The 25,445-nt window shown below is 34.4% G+C and overlaps 1 protein-coding gene and 1 long non-coding RNA gene across 4 annotated transcripts in view; one reads left to right on the top strand and one right to left on the bottom strand.

The window, feature by feature from the left end:
- Nucleotides 1–6,213: 6,213 nt before the first annotated feature.
- The window catches only part of LOC138127183 (G-protein coupled receptor Mth2-like), a 65,076-nt gene continuing 45,844 nt past the window's right edge, over nucleotides 6,214–25,445 (top strand). The window contains exon 1 of one of the 3 annotated variants that reach the window (XM_069043093.1): nucleotides 6,214–6,723. In XM_069043093.1, coding sequence (XP_068899194.1) covers nucleotides 6,231–6,723 — 493 coding nt within the window. In that variant the 5' untranslated portion in view covers nucleotides 6,214–6,230. Of the gene's footprint in view, nucleotides 6,724–20,634; nucleotides 21,346–24,058; nucleotides 24,687–25,445 lie in introns of those variants that run through there. The other 2 variants (XM_069043071.1, XM_069043125.1) reach the window with 2 other exon arrangements.
- LOC138127270 (uncharacterized) overlaps nucleotides 12,688–25,445 on the bottom strand; it is a 45,488-nt gene continuing 32,730 nt past the window's right edge. Inside the window, exon 2 of the long non-coding RNA XR_011158170.1 lies at nucleotides 12,688–13,019. This is a non-coding gene — a long non-coding RNA (uncharacterized lncRNA). The remainder of the gene's footprint in view (nucleotides 13,020–25,445) is intronic.

Consider the following 25,445-nt stretch of genomic DNA (forward strand, 5'->3'; position numbering starts at 1 on the left):
CGGTAAAATATTTTTTGCAACGAAAACGTATTGCTTAGCAATTAGACGAGAAAAATTGGCACGATAAAAGCACGACGGCCGTAGGCCGGAGTTGATTTTATCCTGCCAATTTTTCGAGTCTAATTGTCAAGCAATTAGTTTGAGTTGCAAATAAATATTTTTCCTGACTAAATGAAACCTCGAGTGTAATTCGGCGAGACAATTTAATGAATGAACAATGCAAATTTAATTTTTTTATTTGGTATTAAAGGTATTAGATGCCTAGCAACTAAAGGTATATGTTACCTGAGTGTTTTTGCCGGATAAAAGTTAGGGCAAACTTTTATCCGCTGTCAAAGTGACAAAATCACAGCGCCTTATGAGATTTTTTATACATGAATTAAATTGTCGGAATCATTACATTTTTAGCAAATAAACAATTAATTTGATGCAGTTTCATTTCTATTGTTTGTCGACTTTCAGTAAGTACGCCACTGGAAAAACCTTATAATAGGGCGGAAAGTGGCCTATTACTGACCAAGAGAGGGAAGTAAAGATAAAAAGGAATGGTTAACTTTCCGCCCTCGTATAAGGTTAGGAATGTGCATATTACAATACGATTCCGAATAAAGTAAATTAACTAGCTGAGGCCATTACAAAGCCAAACAACAATATTAATGCGACAACACTTAAAACGATCAGAAAACGGGTAAATGACAAATAACAATTACAAGTTAAAGTTTGAAAAAAAAAACAGGTAATCAAATTTTAATACAGTTATCACAGGCAGGGACGGATAAAAACCGTCTTCAAAACCGTATCCCAGGTATTACGCATCTTAAGGCACACACAGAGGAAAGAATGTGCAGTTAAAAGTGTACACGCTTGTCCTAAGTTAAACCCGTACTCTCTGTGAGTACACACACACCAAAGGGTGTTTTTTTAAATTTGGCGTCGAAGTAGGCGTTGGAGAGTTGATTGTGATCGCACCACTCGTGTAAAAGCGCAAGATTTAAACAGCTGATCCGTGATCCGTAACCTGTATAGTGCGTTCACAATCGACAGTTCAACGCCTACTTCGACGCCAAATTAAAAAAAAAACACCCGTTACTGCTTCCCCGTAAGTTGTGCAGCAAACATTCATTGTGATGGTGACCAAAAAGGAAATTTGTCTGATAACAGTGGCGTGCCCCTCTATTGTATTCACGAGACATATTTCGTAAATCAGACAAAATACGGCCGCCACTGAATTTTAACCAAAGCATGCAGCGACTTGTCGCCACACACAGTAAGTTATCCCCGCACGAGCTTGAATGTGCGCGCCAAAAATCAAGACAGTTTTGATTCCAACTGACTTGAATGCGCGTGCCACATTCTTCTCCACACACAGGGAGTTTTAACTGTACCCCGTGGCGTGTGCATTCAAGTCTTGACTCTTCCCTCTCTGTGTGTGGCCCCCATTACTAGAGTGGTATATAAGAGAAAGTAGGCTCGATCCTGGTTCCTAGGGGAGTTTTTGAGAGTTAAATTTGCATTGGCAGCCTGGTTGCCACAGACTTTGTGAAGTAAATGCAAGCAAATCTAAATAGTTAACATAATAAACTAGGCAAAAATTAATAAGGAATTTTTCCTTTTTTGAATTTTTTATCAATACAGTTTAAAATGTGTAGTGAAATGTGTTAGAAATATATTAATATACACATTAAATGTAATGTTTCAAGTACCTGTAACATTTTAAATGTATCTTGTGTTTAAGAATACGTGGGAGGATTAGAGCAATTATTTTGCTTTCCAAGAAAAATTGTGGAATTCCCTATTCATTTTTGCCTAGTTTTTTTATAATTTATTTTTCACTCTAGAAACATTTTGATAATTAACAATTTTATTTAAACACAAATAGTGCCAATTTTGACAATAAAAGTATCAACCGAAAAACGCCCCTAGGAACCAGGATGGAGCCAACTCTATTTAATTTACTAACTTTAGGGCCAGTTTACAGAAGCGAAATTAAGTTAATCGTAATCAAATGCGGGATCAACTGAACACGTGATCAGATTGAACCAATCGAAGTTTCGGATTCGTGGGTTAATCGTGCATTAAAATTTAATTCGAATTAAATATTTAATTCTCTTTCTATAAACTGGCCCTTAATCTTTTACAACTCGATTAATGACAATCCTATGCTTAATTATTAAATACGCGGTCAAGGTACATCATCGGGGGCTGGTGGTAACTAATTCTCGGTCGCGAGGGGACTCAGAAGAAAAATCTGAATCGTCCGTCGAGGGATATGCCTATGCTGGCAATGTAAAGAAAGCGGCACGTCGCGAGACCTGTGCGGAGACCTTTTATGACGCCTTTTAAAATGACCGCCAGTACTTCGTGAAATTTCGTGACGAGGGTCGTTGGGCATCAGATGCTTCATAGGCGTTGGTGTTCCGTCATTTTACTGGGATTTGATTTTTTACATGTGAACCGGTTGGTGAATTGTCTTTGTATTTTTTCAGTTGTATAACTTTGATCTGTTTTGATTTTGAACTAAATATTTACCGTCGTCTTCCTACAATTCCTACAAAAATTGTCCCCAGAAAAAAAGTTAAAGGGACGCCACTGGAAAGATGAAATATCTGCGTTAACTTCGGTTTACCTCGGCTCATCTGGAGACCTTTTATTAGGTCGACAGAAAAGCGCGGTCGTATCCACTTTTTTGAAGAGTGCTCCCTCCATATCCCTCTACGGAATCCTCTGAGATCAAGCAACGTTTATAGATACTCGTGTTAACGCGCGTCGGGCTATGTTTACCAACAAATAACGAGTGTTAGAAACGTCGCAGTGGTTTCACGTAACATTCCAGTGCCGCATCGAGCAAGGCTTAGGTCCGTCTTCGCCAACCCACCGTTTAGCAACAAACCACGAGGTCTAGAAACGCCGCGGGGCTTCACGTGAACATCCCAGAGCCGCATCGAGCAAGGCTTAGGTCCGCCTCCGCTAACAAACCGTTAACCCTACATTACTTACAAGCTAACCCCACGACGACTTCCTGAATGTCACCTAGCTCCCATAGGGTCGTACCTACAACATTGTAACTCTGACTCATCCGAAATCAAGCGGTGCTTACTCAACGACACATGGAAAACCTGAGTTTAATTCAACAGAACAAAGATTAAAATATCACAAATATAAGTAACAACATAAATAACGCCACCTGCTCTACGTGATTACGAATGCTACAATCGATGGCTGGGCTAAACTAAAATGGCGGGTAAAGTGCCGTTAGAAAATGGTGGCAAAAATGGACGCACGTGAGTCAGACGATTGCTACTACTTTGCGAAACCAACTGATTGCCTGAAAATTACATCTTCCGGGAGAAACTTAGGGGATAACGCTTAAAATTAACAACTGGGCCTTTAAAGCACTTGTGACGTTAAAAGCACTCCGCTACGCGTCGTGCTCTTAAACTCGTTGCGCGAGCTTTAAAGGCTCCCTTATAAACTTGTATCATAATATACTATTTTAACAAATGATTAGCAGTGTTCAAGGGATAAGAGCAAACTACTCTGTTCCTGCGTGATCCTTCGAGAGCACTGCTAATCATTTAGCGAGTTTTGAAAGTGGAGGAGATGTCGTCATTACATGAATTTCTACTCATTTGATTTTTCACTGGAATAAAAAATAGATGCCTCTGCTAAGAATACTGACAATGGGCCGTATCACAACACCGTTATTAAAGTTGCCGATAACTAAAGTCGTGATTAAAATAAACATAAAACGATATAGAGTCGAAACGTTATGGATGTGGATTGGGGACTTGTCGTTAAGTTGGCACTACCAGCAAAAGTAACTAGGCGCGCCAATAAGGTTATTGGAATTTATGACAGATCTCACTAATGTACAGTTCAATCATAAGTTTTAATCGACCTTGAGTTTGACAATCCATATCCAAAACATTTCGAGTATACCTAAATTTATGCAATAATAATCTGCCAGAAAGAGATGGATTCGTCACCAAGGTAATTAGAGTCATGATTAAAGTTAATAAGGGTGTCATGATACTTCCTGGTAGAGATACAGGGTGTATCTGAAATACATGAGTTAATTTCAACATAAAATCAAAGATTTAAACCAACGAAAGAACTCGCCAATTTATGAAACTTTTCTCTATAACATTTTGCAAAATTCGCAAAAGTATTCCAAAATTTTTTGACACCCAATTTTTACCAAACGAGTCGTTTTGTGTGATTAACTATAGTATTGCCGTTATAACTTTTTATCTGCTCCGCCCACTAAAATTGACCAATCAGAATCAAAGCCAGATGCAATCTGTACAACTTTTCATCACATTTGCCACGTAAAAAAGTTAAGGTTAGAATTTTGCTGTCAAGTCCACAATTATTGTTTTAGGTTCTAAAAAATAAAATGTCATTAAGACAATTCGAATGTCAGAAATTTTTACTATGTAAATCAGATCGTCTTAACAACCTATTTGATTGGTAACTAAGAAAATGAAATGGCGTCCAAAATTGGAGATCGATGCTGGTTGAGCCGACAATGGCGCTACTCTGGCGGCCGCTCGATGTACTATTATTTCGGCGCCCTAACAAATATTCTTTTCACAACTTTTTCGAAGGTTTGGGATATTAAATTATAATCTACACGATAGTTTAAAAAATCTTCCAACATTGTTCCAAAAATGGTTTGAATATTTTTATCGGAACAAAAGTTAACAGGGGGTTGAAAAATTAGCATGTAAAACCCTATGGCCAGTCTTAACAAAAACGCACTGTATAACGGTATTAGGCCGATATGGGTTATATAACAGACGAGGTTGAGATATTGTAAAATCGAGGCGGAGCCGAGATTTTATAATCAACCGAGTCTGTTATATCCATATCGGCCGTATGTTGTTTTATAGTTTTCTTTATACCAATAATACTTAACATTTAACGATGATTTATTTGTAAGACTCTTTACTTCAAAAATTAAATTTAGTTGTCATTTGTACTGTAACCGTAGCAACGGCAGCAAAAATAACGGCCTCGGTCTGATAATTTTGAATAACGGCCTAGACTGTTATAGGTGTCATATCAATCAAGCATTGAGTACTGATAAATCCTTATAACAGTATGGTATAAAGAATAAATAATTTTCCTTTAAAAATTTTACGTGGTACAACAAGTCTTAAAAAAGAATACCTACATCGATTAAAATTTTCATTACATTTAAATAGAGATGTTTCAAATGAAAATAAAATATAAGTGGTTAATTAAACCATGCTAGTCTAATCGTCTACTAAAGGATGCAGTAGATGCATAGAGTCATGATGTTCCATAAGAGCTAAAAATAATTAAGTAGTCATTACTGGGCTAATGATGCACATTCTTGTTGAAAGAGTTATAAATCTGTTAGCAAATTAATCTTTATTTATAGGTGTTAGCAAAAAAATAAATTTTTACTTAGTCCGCCTGAAAACAAGTCTGGTAGTAAAATAATCAAAAAAACAAATTTGAAGAGTTAATGTTAGGTCCAAGTACCTACCCAGCAATAGATAGATATTTTTAAGATTGACCTACGTAGGTAATTAAAACAACTATTATTCAATAATAAATTTGAAACTAAGTTTAGCACATTCTTTCAGGAATCATTAACGCTTAACTAATTTTAGGTTTTGGTTAAATGTTTACAAGATTGTGAGGAACTTATCATTCACCGCCCTGCCCTGGTTTCTTAAACAATAACAACTTGAATGTTTATTGTCACTTTGCACTTGCTTCAACATGGCCTGTAGGTATTAAAGGATTTAATCTAATCTGTTCATTTACTTACGCAACAATAAATCACTTTTAAAGCTATTCTGAGTAAAGCTTCCTTTTGGTGTCGGAAACAGTGGGTTGTAGCCCAATTTGATATCTCCACTTAGCTTTAACAATTAATTATTAGTTATGACCTGATTTTTCTTATTGCTGAGAAGGTAAGATATCAGTTTCTTTAACAGTTTTTACAGCGTAACGAACACACTTTTTCGGTGAAGGATGTTTAAACATCTAGTTCATTAAAACATTGTGTATTTGTCATAGAAATAATTTAGATAAAAAATAGGTGGCGTTTCATGAGTATGAAAATTCTTCAAATCAACAGTCTTATCAACTGTTGTTGGCAAAGGAACTTATTTGATTATTAATTACATCCGCTGGTCGACGAGAAAAATCAGTGTTTATCAAATAGCCGAGGTGTTAATGTTAGGTTGAACAATATGTATAAATTAATAACTGTTTTTGTGTTAATATTCTTACAAATTACGGTGGTGATGGGTGTTCAACACGTACTCAATCATGACACCAACGACGATCTGAACATATGCAAGAAAGGAGTTTGCGTGAAAAAATGTTGCCCGGAAAATCACATATTGAAAAGAAAGATATGTACGAAATCAGACAAACATAAATTTCAGTTGAATATCTTCGATGGCACACGTATGGTCAATGAGAGCGTTTCCTTCAACGTGATCCACGGGCGAAATTGCACCGACGGAGGTGTTAATTTACGGTTAGCACCAATGAATTTTGAAAGCGACATACACTACTTGCAAAGAAATGGATCTTTATACAGACCCTTTTCCAACATGGAAATAATAAATTTCGATAAATTTTGCTTCGAAACTTTCCAACTGAGGAACAGAACCGAATTTGCAGCTTTAGTCTGTACGTTAGACGTCATACCGGAACCAGAAGGAGTTTGTTCTTATGGTAAGTTTCTAATAATTTTACATCGACTGTTTCAACTATAGTTGTTTCAACCAATCATATTCCGTCATTCAACAATGAATAAAAAATTTCAACTGGAAAAATTTATTAATCTAATCAAAGTTTTGCTAGACCCTATGGTCCAATGAAATCGCAAAGCTAGAGGTATGGTCCAATGAAATCACGAGGCTAGACGGTTTTCAAATGGCAAAATTTTTGTCATAGTAACAGGTTTAATATGACAATCAAATGAAAAATCAAAAATTTGTCTAAAGTAAATGAAGAGAAACGTTTTTATTTATAAAATAGTCCTTCGAAAACCATTCGTGGTAAAATTTTGTCTGGCAAAATTTTACGATTGATTTACTCGAGTTTGTTGCCAATTTATCTCGTGACATTGATCAAAAACCAGTCGTCTGCGACTCGTGTTTTTTTTAACAATGCTGTACTCTCGTACAATCAAAAACATTTTCCGACAAAATTTCACCAGTTATGATATTATATAGGTGTCCCCAAAAAAGAAGACGAGTTCATAACTCCCTTATTTATAGGAGGATATTAACTACGGGGTGATCAATAAGGACTGTTTAAGTTGGTAACACTGAATCGTATTTTAAATCGTATAACAGGAATAACTTCCGGTTGTTGGTGGCTTGTCGTTGTTAATGCTATACCTATATCAGATATTTGTCAAATAAACCAACAAAACATATCCAGTTACAGTGTTATAAATAAAAATTTTCTTAATTGTATTGCCAACTTAAACAGTCCTTCTTGATCACCCGGTATTTATACACCAAATTAAATGGTTGTGAATAGGCTACAGAAGGGCCTAATAAATTCATTTATAGCCCCAAGGGCTTCAATGGTAAACTGTCTAAATACTTTTTTTCAAATGCGAACACATACTATTTTTTTGTAATTCTGATACAGATTTTTATTCTGAAAACAACAGTGTATCACAAGTATACACTTACATAACAAAAATTCAAAAAAAAAGAGTTAAAAACGCTACTATCGTCTATGCGCTCCATTTTGCGCTAAACATTGGCGGCATCTTTGCGCAATCCTTATGTTATTATGTCATTTGTTTTTCCAGCTAAGTTAATTTGGTTATTTTATTACACTGTAATGCAATGCATTTTGATAGCTTCTCGTTCGGTGCTAGTCATTTTTTTCAAAAGTTAGTGTTATTTTTTTATGCGAGGTTATACTTGTGATACATTGTTGTTTTCAGAATAAAAATCTCTCAGAAATTGATTTTTTTTTTGACAGTTTAACCTTGAAGCCCTTAGGGCTTCATGAATTTAGTAAGCCATCTCTTGTAGCCTATTAACAACCATTTAATTTGGTGCATTAAAATTAAAGTCATCCGATAAATAAGAGAGCTATGGACTCTTCTTTTTTAGGGACAGCCTGAAAAAAAAATTATCGATAATTTTTTGATATTTTTTTACAACATATAAGTTAAATATAGTACATAATACATATTATATCATTAAGACTAGAAGTGTCTCTTTTTGTGCTAAGCCCGAGACTGAAGACCGAAACGCAGATGAGGTCGACAGCTGGGCGAAGCATAAAAAGAGCTACTCTGAATGATATACAGTGTGGAAACTGCTTATGGAATAAATTCAGTAATTTCAAAACTAATGACATTTGTCGAAAACGGTGAACCAAGTCAATTTTTATTTCTCATGATGCTTATTTTAAGTTACTTGACTTGTTCATGACGTCATCCAGTTTTGACCTATGCTATGACGTCATCACCAGTTTTTTTAAATGACGACCCCCACTTTTTTCTTCTCTTTCTGATAGACCTTGCTAATACCTAAACGATGAATGAAAAAAATTGGTACCTTACATAATAATTTTTTAAGAAAATCGCAAATTTTACTTCAAAAATTTAATTTCATTTTTAATTAAAAGTTTTAATTGAGCTCTAACAAAAACGACAGACATCTAAGGTTAACAATAAAATTTAATGCAAATGTTGAAATTGTCCCCCACCAACCATTTGGCACTCATCGAAACTTTATACACTGCGCTCGATTATGTCAGGGCTTATTTGTTCCATTTCAGTGCGAATTCTTTGCCGTAAGTCTTCTAAATTGTTTGGTCTATTAAAATAAATCTTCTATTTTAAATAAACACACCCATACAAAAGAATTTTTACATTAAAAATTAAATTACATTTTTCAAGTAAAATTTGTCATTTTCTCAAAAAAATTGTTATGGAAGGTACCAATTTTTTTCATTCATCGTTTAGCTAGTACAAAGGTCTTTCAGAAAGAGAAGAAAAAAAAATGAGGGTTGTCATTTTAAAAAATTGGTGATGAGGTCATAGCTCAAAAATGGATGACGTTACGAACAAGTGAATCAACTTCAAATAAGCACTATGAGAAATAAAAATTGACCTGTTTCATCGTTTTTGACAAATGTCATTAGTTTTGAAATTACTGAATTTATTCCATAAGTAGTTTCCACACTGTACTATACTACTTTATCTTCAAGCGGATCACAAAAAAAAATCGAACATGAACTAACTTATTTATTTTTCTTTTCCTGCTGTTACAATCTTCAAATTTTAAGGCACTAGTAATTTCTACTTCCCTTGTTATTGGTACTTGAAGTTTCGATAATATTAGTAAAGTCTACAAGGTTATCCATTCTGTCCGATGTATTTTCTGCAAATTTCCATGTAAAACTTTCCAAAAATGGTGAATGATCGCGATTTGTAATTTTTAGTATCCTGAACTTTTACTATGATAGCCCAAATTTCGTTTTCTTGCAGTACACATTTACTTCAAATGTTCGCTAAATACAGCAAACGTTATCAAAACGTAAATATCAAACGATTACAACTTACAACTGTGTACTATTAACACTGAAAGGCAATCTTGCGCCATTTTTGACATTTGTTTGACATCTGATCTGACATCCATGAACACGCCCACAAATCTCACAGCGGGCGGCTCGTCTTTAGTCACAATCGAATCGGTTAAATATTGGATAGTAATTTCGTTATTTCGTTTTTTTAGAGGCTTTATCTTAATCGGGATAATTTATTTATTAAATATTTCGTGTAATTGATAGTTGTAATTGATAAACAAATCGTAACAAATAATTCAAATGACCTTACATTTGACCCGGTCGAGCCGCCTGTGGGACACTTCTACTCCTAGGACTTGAAGTACTTCTACTCCGCTCAAAAAAAAAAAGACAGTTTAACCGTCTCTATGGAGATACACAAAGGCGCGATTTTCGACCGCTTCAAGATAAAGAGATTTTATACCATTTATTTATTAGGTAAATACTCATATCAGATTGCCCTCCTGATTGAAAAATTCCAGTTAATTTTGTTAGTGACCCCACTCGAGTAGGAATACTCCGTACGCTGATGACTGATGACGTTTTTTGGCAGAAGACAGACACAGAGACAAGTGTGGCGCGAATTAATCTGCAAGGCTACAACGGTTTTGTAAATAACGTGAAACAATTGAGATGGAGAGATTAGTATTTTCCACTGCGTTGTCTTTGGAACTAGAATTTAAAAACGTGCAATCTATCAGCGTACGGACTATATCTGTTTTAAACTCCCTCCTGCTACACATCGGGAATTTTTACAACAGCAGACACTCGTGATCACCAGCACAAAATTACAGGGAATTTCTCAATCAGTAGGGCAATTATATCTGACAATTTTATATTTCCATCTTATTAAAATTTCCTGTTCGGAAGCATTTAGTAGAGTAAATAAAGAAATAAACAAATATTTGTAACAAGATGAATTTTTCTTTGTTATTTTGTTTGGCTATAATTACGGAGAAAACACGTACATGTACTCGTGACAGAATCTTACTAAAATAAACCAAAGGAAAACCATCGACCCGGATTATCTTAAAAACCATAGAGCTACGTGAAAAACGCCGGTTGTGATATCTAAAAGGCCACATAATTGTGACAAATTTAGAAACACAACTTCGTGTTCTAAAGTACATATAAGTAAGATTTGTAAAAAAAAATCACTAATTTACATTAAAACTAGTATGTTAAAATAGCTATTTTCAATAACGGCCACGGAATTTTGGCCGTCACTTGTCATTCCATTGACATGAGATGTAAAGCGACCCTTACTTATTCGTAACCTCACTTTCTACTATTACAAGACTTGTCATTTTGATGCTGACTAACTTGCAAGAAAACGCGCTTCCTCATTTCGTGCAACTTTGGAACAGGGATGCTATCTGCACTTTATTGAAATTGGGGGTATTGGTAGCATGTTCGCAACGATGAATGAAGTATGACATTGACAAATTTTTGGATGTCAATTGCAAAAGTCAATCATAATGACAATAAAGCATGGACTACATCCATTTTTTTTTTAATTGACATGAAAGTGACGGCCAAAATTCCGTGGCCGCAATTGTACATACCGGGTATGAACCACCAAACCTGGCCATAGGCACATTTAAAATTACACATAATAAACAAAATATATGAGTTGCTATGAAATATATTTGTTTAATGTCATATTTATTGACAGCTGTAATTATCCGTACAAACTACAATCAGGAAACTTTTGATGGAGGTAGGTAGACATAGAAAGTAGAATTACTTTTGGAATTTAAAAAACGGAAGAATGATCACAGGGCAGTATTATACACAATTATTGGGCAGATTTGACGATGCATTGAAGCAAAAACGGCCCCACTTGGGGAAGAAGAAAGTACTGTTCCACCAAGCCAATGCGCCGGCACACTGATTCCTTGTTGCCTCAGCGAAATTGGTGGAATTGGGCTACGAATTGCTGCCACATCCACCGTATTCTCCAGGTTTACACCCCTCTGTGGTCTGTGACTTCTTCCTGTTTCCCAACATGAAAGAATGGCTCGGTGGAAAAAGATTCGCATCGGACGAGCAGGTTATTACCGAAACTGAAGCCTATTTCGCAGTTTGACAAATCCTATTTTTTTGAGGGCTTGAAAAAGTTAAAAAGTCTATGTTGAAAAATCGAATTTTCTTTTTTAACTTTTTGCTTCTTGCCTAACACGGTAGGTACCAAAAATCATGCAAAAACTATTTTCCATGTTAAATCCCTATGGCCAGGTTTGGTGGTTGACACTCGGTATAATTAAGGTTTGTAAAATAAAATTCACTAATTTACGTTAAAACTAGTATGTTAAAATAGTTATTTCAGATATAAAGATGTAAAAAGTGATCCTTTATTGCACGAACGGGTTTAAAATACGACCGAGGTACGAGGGAGTATTTTAAAAGATGTGAGTGCACCAAAGGAACTTTTTACACGTATGTCTTACAACATTTTATCTACGATCGTGAGATCATCATACCGGTTTCAACATAAATTTGTATAAAATAATTCATTGGTTCAATATTTCATAAATAACCAAACTCGTTTGAGAACCACGTCGTTTAGCAACCTAAACAATGTTTCCAACAAATTCGATTGTTGTATTCTGACACTTCTTGCCATAAAAGCGAAAAGTCGTGCTCTAAAACTTTTAGAGAACGATTCCATCAGTTTCTCTAAACGTCAACTTTGACAACCATTTTTAGTGCAAAAAGTGCCTACTTTTTACGCGATCGTAGATAATAGCTATTTTCAATACAAGTCAGCAAAGTGGTGCATTTAATTACCGGTACGGAAGTTAGGCGTCCGAGCCGAAGGCGAGGACCCCAACCACACGAGTGATTAAAAGCACGTTTGCTCATGGGTGTTGAATCTGATTTTTTTCCATTATCATAAAATACAGTCCCGAAATTGCAATTTCGGGCAGCATTTTTCTGTCACTTTTACAAAATCTCTGTAAACCACCTTTTACTGTCATCATGACTGACATTCAAAAATTAAACTTTTCTGTGTCGGTCACGCAGTCAGATTTTGAATTTTGCCGCAAATCACTATTTCTTAATGTAAATAAATGAAAATGACAAAAACATGACAAGAGTAAAAAATGAGGTTATATTAACGTAAACTGTACATACTGTTTACATTTCTCTCGTCGAGAGCTATCTACAATTTAAACCTAAAACTTAACCTATCTTAAGACTAAACCTTAATCTAAACCTACACCTGAAAACTACACTGTAGCTCACGGGTGGTCCTGACATATACGTCTCTCCAGTGGTCACTCCTCGTCCTCGTCCTCGTCTTCGACCATCGTCGAAGTACTGTCCAAAAAAGGGGGACCACCACCGCGGCACGTGCCGAGCTGGACCAACCGGACTACTCCGGGAGAACTTCTTCCGGCTCCGACCTCGGCTTCGTCGTCCTGCTACAAAACGAAAACACCAGAGATGAAGCAAGATAAGGACACATCAGAAGTTTTGTGAAAATTGTTGCAAAAAGAAAGAAAAGAAAGAATGTCTTTAATGCCCGATGAAGACTTTAAAGGCAATTTTCTTGAAGTGCAAGAAAATAGGTACCCACAGAATTACCAACGCTGCAAGTCCGGTTCTCTACTGATTCGATCCAAAGAGCGGTATGAAAATGACTTTCGAAAACGGATCAAAATGCATTATTAACGTGTGTAATTGCAACAATTGATAGTTAAATTTGTTTGTGTTTATAATAAACTTTTTCAAAAATCATTTAATTATTTACAGGCTCGTAAAATATTACAGGTCTCTTCTACGAGCTTGTAAAATATTACAGGGCTCTACCCGTAACTACTCATTTACTTAGTTACCAGAAATGCCTGTAAACTGTCATTTACTTAGAAGGTGGAAATAAAATCAATTACATATGAATGTAAATTTTATCTTTTTTAATTATGAACGAAGTAAAACTTCTCTTCATTCATAAAATTAGGAAGGAAAACTATTGCTTAATATAACATTTTTAAAAATAATTTTACTAAATGAAACAAAAATTTCTTTTTACAAATGTATTACACATCATTACTGTTTCCTTTCAAAATTTTAAATAATTACAGTTTTCATTCAAATCTGAAATTCACATCCGGGAAAATCTCACACCCTGCGTAAATAATTACGTCATTGTCAATGTGGTATAGTTGGTAACAATAACATTATGAAGTTTTACTTGCGTTATATTAAACTGAGCTGAACACTGTAACGCACTTCAACAAATATTACTTAAAATAAGTGACCTTGGCTCGTATATAAAAACGATACTATACATATGTGATAGACAACAAATAAGAATCATAGGTATACTAATATAATACTATAGATACAATTTGTTATTTTAAAGATCATAAAATAAATTGAATAGTTTTGATATTCAATTTTTTAATGAAAATATAGTACCTACTTGACTACCTTATTAAAATATTAAATAAGAACTTCAACTTCATGTTTAAAATTATATCTATTATATATTTTATTTCATAGTGTATCATATTATCCATGTTTCCGTTAATGATTAGAGTTCGGGAAATGAGACTTTACGGTGTTTTAAACCCAAGCAAAAATCAATAAAACAAACATTTACCATTGATACTTGTTTTTCATAGATGCCCATATTTTGAATTCGGGAATTTATTTAATATTTTTCTAAATCAAACCAATAAAGCAATAATTACAGTATGAAATAAAACGTATTACGTCATATGTCAGGTAAACTTTTACAGTAACTCGTTTCGAAATTCCAGACTCGGCTCCTTCGTCGCCTCGTCCAGAAAGATCTCGACTGGTTAATGTAAATATTTGTTTACCGGACTTATAAACTAAATTGTATTACATTTTTAAAATGTGTAACATATACAGGGTGTCTCACCTAAGACTTTTAAGTCTTATAACTCTATTATTTATCATAGATTTTAATAAAATTTAACAAATAGATAATTTAAAGGGTGGAGATTAATCTCGCGTTACTCAAGTACCCTCAGTCTTAAAAACGCCATTTTATCTTCCTTTATTTGTGAATTAAATCGTTTAAGGTTTATTCTAAACTGTAGAAAAAGAGGAAAAAATGGTGTTAATTTTCCAAAAGGTATTAAAACGCGCATATCCGTGAAACAAATAAGCATCATTGTGACATTTTAAACATTCCTGCAATTTATGACACTTCTGTGACAGTTTTGTCAAAATTACCATTTATACACGCGTTTTTAAAACTGGAGGTACTTAAGTAATGCGAGATTAATCTCCACCCTTTAAATTATTTATCTGTTAATTTTGTTTTAATCTAGGTACAAATAAGAGAGATATAAAACCTAAAAGTCTTAGGTGGGACACTCTGTATAGTCAATATTTGATTTAAACATTTGTTATAAAGATACATTTAATTGTAAAATTGTGTGATTTAAGATTAAATTTTTCAAAGAAATGACGTGAGAAGATCTAGGTTCTTCACTCACCCGGTATATTTAAACATGAGTTAAAAATATCTTCGATTTTTGCTAAAGATCATTAAAACCATTGCCGAGTTTTCACAAAGCTGTTTGCTGTACGTAGTGTTTGATAACTCTACATTTGCACGTAAGTAAAAGTTAGAGTGACATGTTCTAATTTTTTGTTTTATATTTTCTGCCAGTACTTAGTTATTCCCAAGGCACTATAATCTTGAAGAAATGTACAAAATTACACGTATTTTTGAATATAAATAAATTTAAATATAATTTTTCATAGACTATTTCCTTCGAAAAATTTAAGCCAATCAAAAAGCTCGAATATTTGAATTTTATCCAATAGCGATCGAATTACAGCGATAATACTGCACTAGCGCAATTATCGATAATTTGCACTAGTGCCATATCGAACATAAAAATTTAAAGAATAACTAATTTTTAAACACAGAATTACGTTTATTTGTACTTACTTATCATGTAAATTTTTCTCAGGAAATAGTCTGCCAAAATATCCTCTCGTGCATGTCAAATTGTCGATAATTTGACATGCACTCGGGATATTACTAGTGATAACACACTACTCAAAATATCTGCATTGGTTACGTTGTGTTGATGCTGCAATTTTGTTCTTTTTCGTTTACCCCCAAGTTTCTTAAACCTATATTTTTTAAATTGACCTCTCGAGTAATCAATACATTATGCCTTAAAATTTCATCTAATTTGCTCTTGAATGTTTTGATGAGCTTTAAGATTCAGAAACTTATTGTCTCAAGCAAACATTCCAATATAAATAGGAATTATTTAGACCTGAGCAAAATCTTTTTTAAAGAAAAATTTTGTCAACAAACTTATTTTGCCCCAGCAAAAATTTGCCCAATGGTTATGTCATCTGTCACAATCTGTCATTGTGCGCGCATCGATAATTTGAACTTAATTGAGATTTAACGTCAGCTGAGTTTTAACACCAAGTGTGATCAATGGTGATCAACAACACCTACTTTTGCATTGTAGGTACAGGCCGCGACAACATAACTTCCTTTTTTGAAATGCGCGCTATTCAGACTGTAGGGGTCGTAATGGGACGGGAGTGGTCTCATTCGGAAGCCATGGTTTTCAAGATTTGTTCCCTATCCCTGTCAGCTGCCATCATGCGTTGGAAGAGTGGAAAGCCTGCGTTTGCCGTCGAGGTCTACTTTTCAAACTGATTTTCTGTGATCGCAACCCTTCCGAAATTGCTTCAATGTTGGGTCGTGTCCCGAACCAGAAATCAATTGTTACATGGGTCACTACGTTCAGACCATGATTTCAGACAAACCGGGAGTGCGACAAGACGAAGAACTGGAGTCTCACCTCAATAAGGGGCAATTTGTAGTAGAGAGCCCGCTCTCCGGATTTGTCCCCTTGCAATTTTGTTTGTGTTTTTTTTTTAATCTCGCGTTTATATCAACCATCAAAGGACCCTACAAGGCCAACATCCGTGCAGGAGCATACCCGCTGCTATGTCATGGCTAACGTTAGAAATGGGCTTATTCACTTAGGTATTCAGTGTATTGTAGTGATTTGAATACATTACTTCTTCCGCCAAATATTTGAACCTGCGCAAAACGGTAACAAATGTGGTCGTGATCGTCATCGAATGGAGGAGCCCTACGTTGTGATTTTCTTTTGGCGGAAAAGGTTCGGAATGCAAACGGTGAGGGTTCCAGTTGGAAGAGTGCCGCAAATAAAACACACATGTGAGGGACGCAAAATACCTTTTATTAAAAATGCCTGTAATAACTTTGATGAAAAAGAAATTGAAACGAATACAAAAGACAGAAATTAAGGTTAACGAAGTACAAGAAATTAACTAGTTGAGTACATCACAAAGATAAACGACAAGATGAATGCAACAATATTTAAAATAACAGAAAAACGGGCACATGACAGACAAAATGACAGTTTAAAGCTTGCAAAACAAGTAAACAAATTATAAGGCAGTTATTACAGACAGGGACGGATGAAAAACCCTCTTCAAAAACCGTATCCCAGGTATTACTCATATTTTACAATTCGATTAATGACAAAAACAATGTTTAACTCGGAACTCCGCGGTCAAGGTACGCCTTCGGGAGCTTAGAGCTGGAGGTAACAAACTTTCGGCCGCGAGGGGACTCAGAAGAATAATCTGAACCATCTTGAGAGCAAGCGACGTTTATAGATATTCGGGGTATTAATGAACGTCAGACTATTTCGCCGACCAAGTAAGAGTGACAGAGCGTCTCGGGGTTGTACGATTAGCATCACTAAACAGCATAAGCGAATATTTAGCTCCACCGTCCCCAACCAACCGTTTCCCGACAAACCCCCGAAATCTTTATAACCTCCACGGAAGCTTCACGAAAACATCCCGCCGCCGCATAAGCGAAGACTTAGGTCCGCCCCCGCTAACGGCTCTAAATAACCGTAGCTTCCACAGAAATTTACTAAACAAACCCCACGACTTCCTGATTGTCACCTAGCTCCCACAGGGGCGCACTTACAACATTTTACTTTAACCTTTCCGAAATCTAGCAACAACACAAAGAAAAAAAACCGAGTTTAATTCAATCGAACAAGCGTAACATTTAAACGATGAGAAAATTCAGCAAAACAAAGCGCAACATTAAACAATGATAAATAAACAAAACAAAACGCAACATTAAACCATGCGCAAATAAAAGGGGACAAAACGCGAAGTAAAATAACGATAAAATAAAAAAACGCTTTAACTGGCACAAATATCGGTAAGCAGCATAAATAACGAATACAATAATCGTTGGTAATGTTAAACAAAAAAAGAAAATGGCGGGTCGAGTGCCGTTAGAAAATGCTAGGAAAAAAAAACGGGAGAAACTTAGGGATAACGCTTAAAATTAACAAATGGGCGCTTCTTAAAGAAACAGCATGCAACAAAATGAAATCTACAACATACCCTTACCACGTGGTCCTGGCCCCAAAAACAAAACACAAAAAAAAGGCAACGAAAGTGGGATAAATTACCCAGGTGAATTAAAAACGTTGAATTCCTCACGGGGACTCAAAATATCTACTCGGAACGGTAGTGGAATTGTTCAGGTCTAACTTACAAATTTGAGAAACTTGGATCGCTCTTCGCAAGGTGTGTTCGTTTCGAAAAACTAAACAAAAGTGACCTACCCCCTTCAACCATCCGCGCGAGCGAGCTTCAACCCCCGATATATTTCCGCTCGTAGTTCCTAGTCTAGCCGCTAGTACCTTCATATTTGGCGCGCTGTTGTGGCGGTACCGGAAATTTAAATTTAAATTTTAAACTGGGTCACTACAGTATCGCACCTGTATCTAACTAATTATGCATTTAAGTACGTCAACTGTCTGTAATTATTTAAATGCTACCCCAAGTAATGGTACGTCGCGGGGGAAGCTGTTTTAGGGTTGAACATTCATTGCTGTGCGGCATACCTAACCTCGAAACTATCAAACAAAAACAAGTACAAGTGAACAGTGCGTCCAAACCATCAAACCAATGTGGAGACGAGACGCCGGTAATTATGTTGATAAGCACTGCACTATTACTTGATAGTAATATCCGTAATAGTGTATGTACTCCGGCAAAATTGCCGTGCCGCCGGGTGGAGGTGGGATTCGAATAAATATTCGCGTGACTATTCGAATAACGAAATCCAAGAAAGTCCCAGCCTTAGTACCTAGTTATTTCCAAGGCATAATCTTGAAGAAGAAATGTATCAATATTATCAATATGTATGAATATTTACAATATGATTACACGTAGATCTGAATATAAGCCATTGGTCCCGGTCTATTGAGTTGGTCACCATGCCCCTCATAGATTTGTAAACCAGTCCTAGACTGTGTAACAAATTTTTTTAGAAGTTTTCTCTGCGTTGGTTAACTTGTCTGGAAGCTGTATTTTTATTCTTTTTCGTTTACATGGTAAGTTCTTTAATCTATATTTTTTAGACTGATCTTTCGAGTGATCAACAATTTTATCAGATGATATCCCTTGACATTTCATCCAATTTGCTCTCGAATGTTTTGATGAGCTTTAAGATTTAGTAAATTTTTTTTAAAGCAAACATTCCAATATAAATAAGAATTATTTAGACCTGACCAAAGTCCACAGCAAAAATGTTTATCCCATTAATAATAATTAATTAATTATCAATAGTAATGTCGACAATTTGACATGCACGAGAGTACATTTTGGCAGACTATTCACTGAGAAAAATTTAAATGGTACTTTTTTAGAATACACTATTTTCCAGTATCTGTTTTAATGATCAAGTTTCCAGTGTTATGTTACTATACAGGGTGTTTTCGAAATTGAAGCGTTCCTTGTAACACGAGGCACTATACATTATTCTTAAGAATTTTAGCCTAAATCCTAAATGTTTGTATTAACGGAGATAATTGATTGTATATTTTTATTGTTTTCTAAAATTTTGAGTCCGGTCCTGTCTATTTCTCCGCTGTACTAGATTAATAACTAACCTGACCCAGAATGGTGTCTTTCTGGAAATCGCTCTGCATACTCTCTGGACGTTGCAGCTGCATTCTGGTAACGTGATACTGATAACATTGCCCATGCATTAGCAACATATCTGTGAGCTCATTATTTTCCTAATAATAAAGCCATTCCGACTAATTAGATGACAACTCTGACAGTATTTTAAATTAACGTCCATGCTCATTTGATTTTTCTTTGTCAATTCCAATTTCTAACAAATCAGCGCAAAATTTGAGCAGGACCGGTTTCAAAAAGTTCAAAAAAATTAACTTATTGTATCTTCATTGCCATAGACATTTTACTAAGGTGATTTTGGCTAAAACTCTTTAGAACAACGCATACTATCACATGTTAAAAGGAACGCCTCAACTTCGAAAACACTCTGTATTATTTTTAATGGGAAATTGTGTTTTGTTTCTTGTGTTTATCCAGCATCAATATTTTATTGTCAAAAATACAGTTGAACACCGATTGAAATTTCGAGTTGATGAAACAGATATCGTGTTTTACGTTTGCACTACTTTTACCACAAGGCACAAAGAATCAATTCTGGCAGAATATAACAGCCTATCACGTAAGATAATGAGCCTGACCAGGTGTTTTGGTATTTAAAAATTAAATCAGCAGTCCAAGAAGGTATTCTATTGGTTTGAAAGGTATATCTGTCATTGCATTTTTCGTTCATATTTAGTACCAATTTGAAAAGGTTTTCGAACGATGACAGAACCGACATGATCCTACTTACCCATTACTTTAGTGAATTATGATTGTTATTAAGTCATACTTACATTGTTGAGAATGGTATTTTTCTGTCAGAACTTGATATTCATTAGGCTGACGTTAAAAACTATCTAAGGTTTATGTGCATTATGATAAGGTAATAGAGATCGAGATAGCGTTATTAATTGTATTTTTGGTTGCATTTTTACTTGGTTAGGCTCGTCATTTTACGTGAATAACCCTGTATACTTTCTTTAATTCTTGGTGTTCCTCTTTTAAAGAATCCTTAATACTGTCTTTTTTATAAAGAAGAAAAAAGGGGAAACCTCTGAATCATCCTAGGACAAACCGTCTTCCTGTGGTATTGATAACATAACACATTGTTACAACAGTTTCGGTCAGTGTGTGTTGTGAAATCATCAGTGACTATACTAGGAAGAGTAATTATGCTTCTGCTACAATTTATTCTTTTTGGGGCTATTTATTACGTAAATGGCCAACAAACACCTTGCCCAAAAGTATTAACGATAGACATTACCGACGGTGATCGAGTAGAATATGACATAATAAAAGACAATATAGTTTTTGGAGAAGGTAATTACTTTTTTGACAATGGGAGTACCTTAGGTTGCATCTGCAACATTAAGCGACCTTGCATCAGAAAGTGCTGTGGTCCTAACGAAATCATGATTGATAAAGTTTGTGTGTCATCAAATTTTTCAATGACTTTTCCGACACATAATGAAGATATTCCGACAAATGCTGAACAGGATTACCATTTTGTGCACAACAAGGACTGCAAAAATAATAAGATGCTACTAACACCCCACTTTCAAGAATCAGATAAATTTTACATCCAAGCAAACGGTTCGATATTTTTACCAATGTTTGATGACCAAAAATGGCGAAATCCTGAAGATTATTGCGTTGAAGTCTTTGATAATGAAGAACTTGAATTGAACAAGACACTTTCAATCATGCTGTGCTTGTCTGATGAAGAGGAAAACAGTGTTGACAGTATGCATAAAATTAATGTTTACGGTAAGTTTTTTATCCAAATCCTACAAAGCATATTATTTGAGTCTGAAGTAAAATTAAATTCCATTATTTATATTATCTTGGATTTCTTGTTGTATCGTTTATTTTATCTACTCGTAATACATAAGGTTAATAGCAATACATAGATCTAAAATTTTCCATTTTTGAAGCATCAGATTTGATGATGGAAAATTAGTGAATAAAAATCACAAAACAAATTGAAATACAGAAAATAATTTAATTTGTATTTATTAGATAACAACCTGAATAATAAACAGATGGCAGACGCACATATCTAAAGCATTTTATACGATGTTTGTTACGGTTTGGTGTCAATTATAGGGAGACCAAATAATACACAAACACAATCCCAAACATATGCTCGATATTTGGGTCACTGTTGTTAATATTACCCCAAACACAAAAGCTATAAAAATGCTCAGTTGTTTGTCCTGATCTCTTGAAGCAAGTAAACAAAAAACCGAAAATAAAAACGTAAATTGTAATTATAAGTGCGTAATTAAATTGGAAAATAGTATATTATAAACCAAGGTGAAGAAGTTCATGATTATAGCCAGAGCGCCAAGATTAGAGCCCGAGGCGTGCCGAGGGTTCTAAGGCGCGAAGGCTATAAGGGACTTCTTCACCGTGGTTTATATACTATTTTTTCCACTACTAGATACGTTAAAACCCTTTCGGATAATAATTATTAATTAAATTATTTTGTCCGATGCGACGATCCGAGTTCTCATTTTTCAAAGGTTGCTATGAAAATCGTCTACGTTAACCAATGAGATCGACGAGAATCTTTCGTTGCTAGGTGACGGCTGTTCATTATTCACCTAGGTTAATAATGATAATTATTATTAATCTTGGGAGAGAAATTCTACTTCTGGGATCGGTTCGAGAGTCAATAATGAAGCCTTCTGAGACTAGTAGTGGAAAAAAATCATTATTAATTATATAAGATTAATTCCAACGTTTCAAGCAAAAAATGAAATACAATCTAATATTCGTTATAAAAGAAAAAATTGCTTTCAAATAATAATTTTAAATTTTAACGTTGTTAAATAAAATATTGGATGAAAGTGATGATAGATAGATGACGAATGTAAATATTTGTGAGTAAATATATTATGTATCTACTCACAAATATTTAGATTCGTCGTACCAAAAGTAACGGTACTTTACGGTACACGAAAAAGATCTTGTACCACAATATAATATAACTATCTAATTTAAAATATCTTTTTGTGCAACCGTACGCGTACCTAAAACAGACCGCGAAATCCAATTTCGCGGCCGTCCCTTTAACGACGGCTGTTAAAGTAAACGTCATTTTAATATTTGGTATGTAAAGTTTGTCCAGCGAGAGATTGGTTGCCATAAAAACCACTAAATTCTACGTAGAGAAAGTAGTACCTAGCGCATGTAAAATTTGAAATACATATATCCTTCAAGCAGTAATATTTTTGCCCTGAAATTATGCTCTAATTAATGTATTCTAGTGCATTTTGTAGTGTTTGGTTAATTAAATACAATTTAAAATCTCCCAATCTCGATGGACAAAGTATACAAATCAGAGTTTCCATGTAAAACTGCCGTTTAGATTTTTCGGGTAAATATAATACACGAAACTGAAACATCACCTTCACTACAATTCTCTTTTGACATTTTTAAGATTATTTACAAAATGAATTATTAATTTACGTATGTCATTTCAATAGTGACATGTTAGCCAAATTTATATGTATTTATTGACAATGAAGTAAATTTTGCTTGTTTGTTTTCTAATAATTACAGCAGGGAATCCTCGAGATTGTCCTGCCCGGCCGCAAGCAGCCTCGGCTGCAATTTTTCTCTAGGTACATTAAAGAATGATTTCGCGGCCTTGATATACAAATAACTATTATAAATACAATAATGCAATACAAGTTCAAATTTATAAAAATGTGTATACTTAGTTGTAAGTATGCAAAAAAACATGGCTTTGCAAGTAAAATAACATGTTATGTATATGTTTTTTTGGAAGATACTTACTGAATTTATTTGTTTCTTATATATTTATTTTTTTAAATTTGGATAGACTCATTAACTTCACAAAATCTCTTTATTGAAGGATATTTCGTCAACTGATACAAAACAACCTTTCAACAAGTTATTGATTATTTTAAATAATAAAACTGTTCAAATTCTCTTTCATAAAAAATGCAGTTTTACAACTACGCCAAAATAAAACTTGAAATAAACTCTCGAAACTACAGTGTATTTTTAAATTGTGAAACTTCTGACTCACAGACGCCAAAACTCTTTCTGGGAACGCCTAAAGAACTGGAAAAGACGATTCAAATTCCAATTAACACAAAATACGAGTAGAGTAGATTCGACGCATTTCTTCAATATGTCGACGCTAAAAATCATTAGATTATATTTAATGATTTGTCGAATAACTCACTCGAAGTAAAGTTTAGAAAGAGTTTTAAAATTAGTGTTACAAACGTTTTCAGATAACCTCGTATTAAGCTGGTTTATTTTGTAGTGACAATGATCGATTATGCAAATAGCAAAAGATATCCCATCCGTATATATAATCCAATTGGCAAACAAATTTATGTTATTCTAGCTCTTGCGTTAAACAAAAGGAAGGGCTATCTTCCTGTTGCGGTTAAAGATAATAAAATTATACACTTGGATAGCATTTAATCAGTTTTCGATAAGTTTGCAAGTAAACATCATATCGTCATTCGTCATGTTCATATTCAATTTAGTTTACGTATGTGCACTATTTTTCTGTGTTAATAGTGAAGTGCTACCTTGTCCAAAAGTGTTAGCTGTAAACATATCAAACGGTACACGCACAAACAATAACTCTATAATAAATAATGGAATCCTTTATGGAAAAAATAATTACTTCGTCAGGAATAACATCACTTATGGTTGCATTTGTAATTTAAAAACTTGTGTGAGAAAGTGTTGTGGTCCGGATGAGATTATAGTAAACAGAACATGTGCGCGAAGAAATTTTAAGATGACTTTTCCAGTACACGAAGAAACTGTTCCCGTTCCCATCAACTTCGTGCCAAATTATTCTTTTATACATAATATGCATTGTGATAAGGGTAAAATGTTATTAAAACCACATAAAGACTACCGTGATCAATTTTACGTGCAAGCAAATGGGTCGTTGTTTTTGTCTTACGAAAAAAAAATACGCCATCCGGAGGAATACTGCATTGAAGTTTTTGACAATAAGCGTTTCGACATGACGAAAATGGTTTCTGTACTTCTTTGTATAACAGATGACGATTTGGTAGTAAATGGATCATCAAAGTTTTATTCGATTGGTAAGTTTAAAATAAACAATTAGAAAAAAACTGTTCTTGATGATACTCTGCTTGCCATAAAAAGTGCAACATAGTTTGCATGAATTTTAAATTTGTATAATGATTTTAACTGTTGATAAAACGGCTGACACATTAATAAGATTAAACATAAAATGTCTAACGTCAGTGGTAAATTCTTAGATTGTGATTGTTAAACGTGTCGAATCCTAGAAACGCGGTAGTGGTTTATAGTAATACCAGTCGAATTATCAAGTTCTTGTAAAAATTATTTTCTAATATTGTCTATAATTTTAGGCTAATACGTATAGATTCAGAAATTTTTTATGTTGAAATTTATTAATTTCTAAAAATGTTTAAAATGAAAAAGGGGTCACTATTTTCATTTTTGTTTAAATTTTTAAAACTTTCTCTACGACCACTAAAATTCTACTCTACAATAACTCTTGATCGATAAATCAATTAAATAACCATACATAGAATTCTTTTCGTGGAAGTAATGAAAAATAAAAGTTAATGGATTGAGACTAAATTATTCTGCTTCAAAACAGTAACTGTACTCGTACTACAGTCAGCAAAAGAAGCAAACTTTCTAAAGCTCTTCCTGCTTATAAAAAATAAAAATGACGTACGTTTTTTACCAGTATGTACTTCTTAAGAAAAACTTTGATTTTGCCTCATTTGGCACATCGTGCAAAATTTTGAATGTTTTCAGTCTTCAGTTATTTCCACATGGTTAACTTCGATTTTGCAAACTTCTAC

This window comes from Tenebrio molitor, chromosome 1 (genome assembly GCF_963966145.1).
Source record: "Tenebrio molitor chromosome 1, icTenMoli1.1, whole genome shotgun sequence".
NCBI classification, from domain to species: Eukaryota; Metazoa; Arthropoda; class Insecta; order Coleoptera; family Tenebrionidae; genus Tenebrio; species Tenebrio molitor.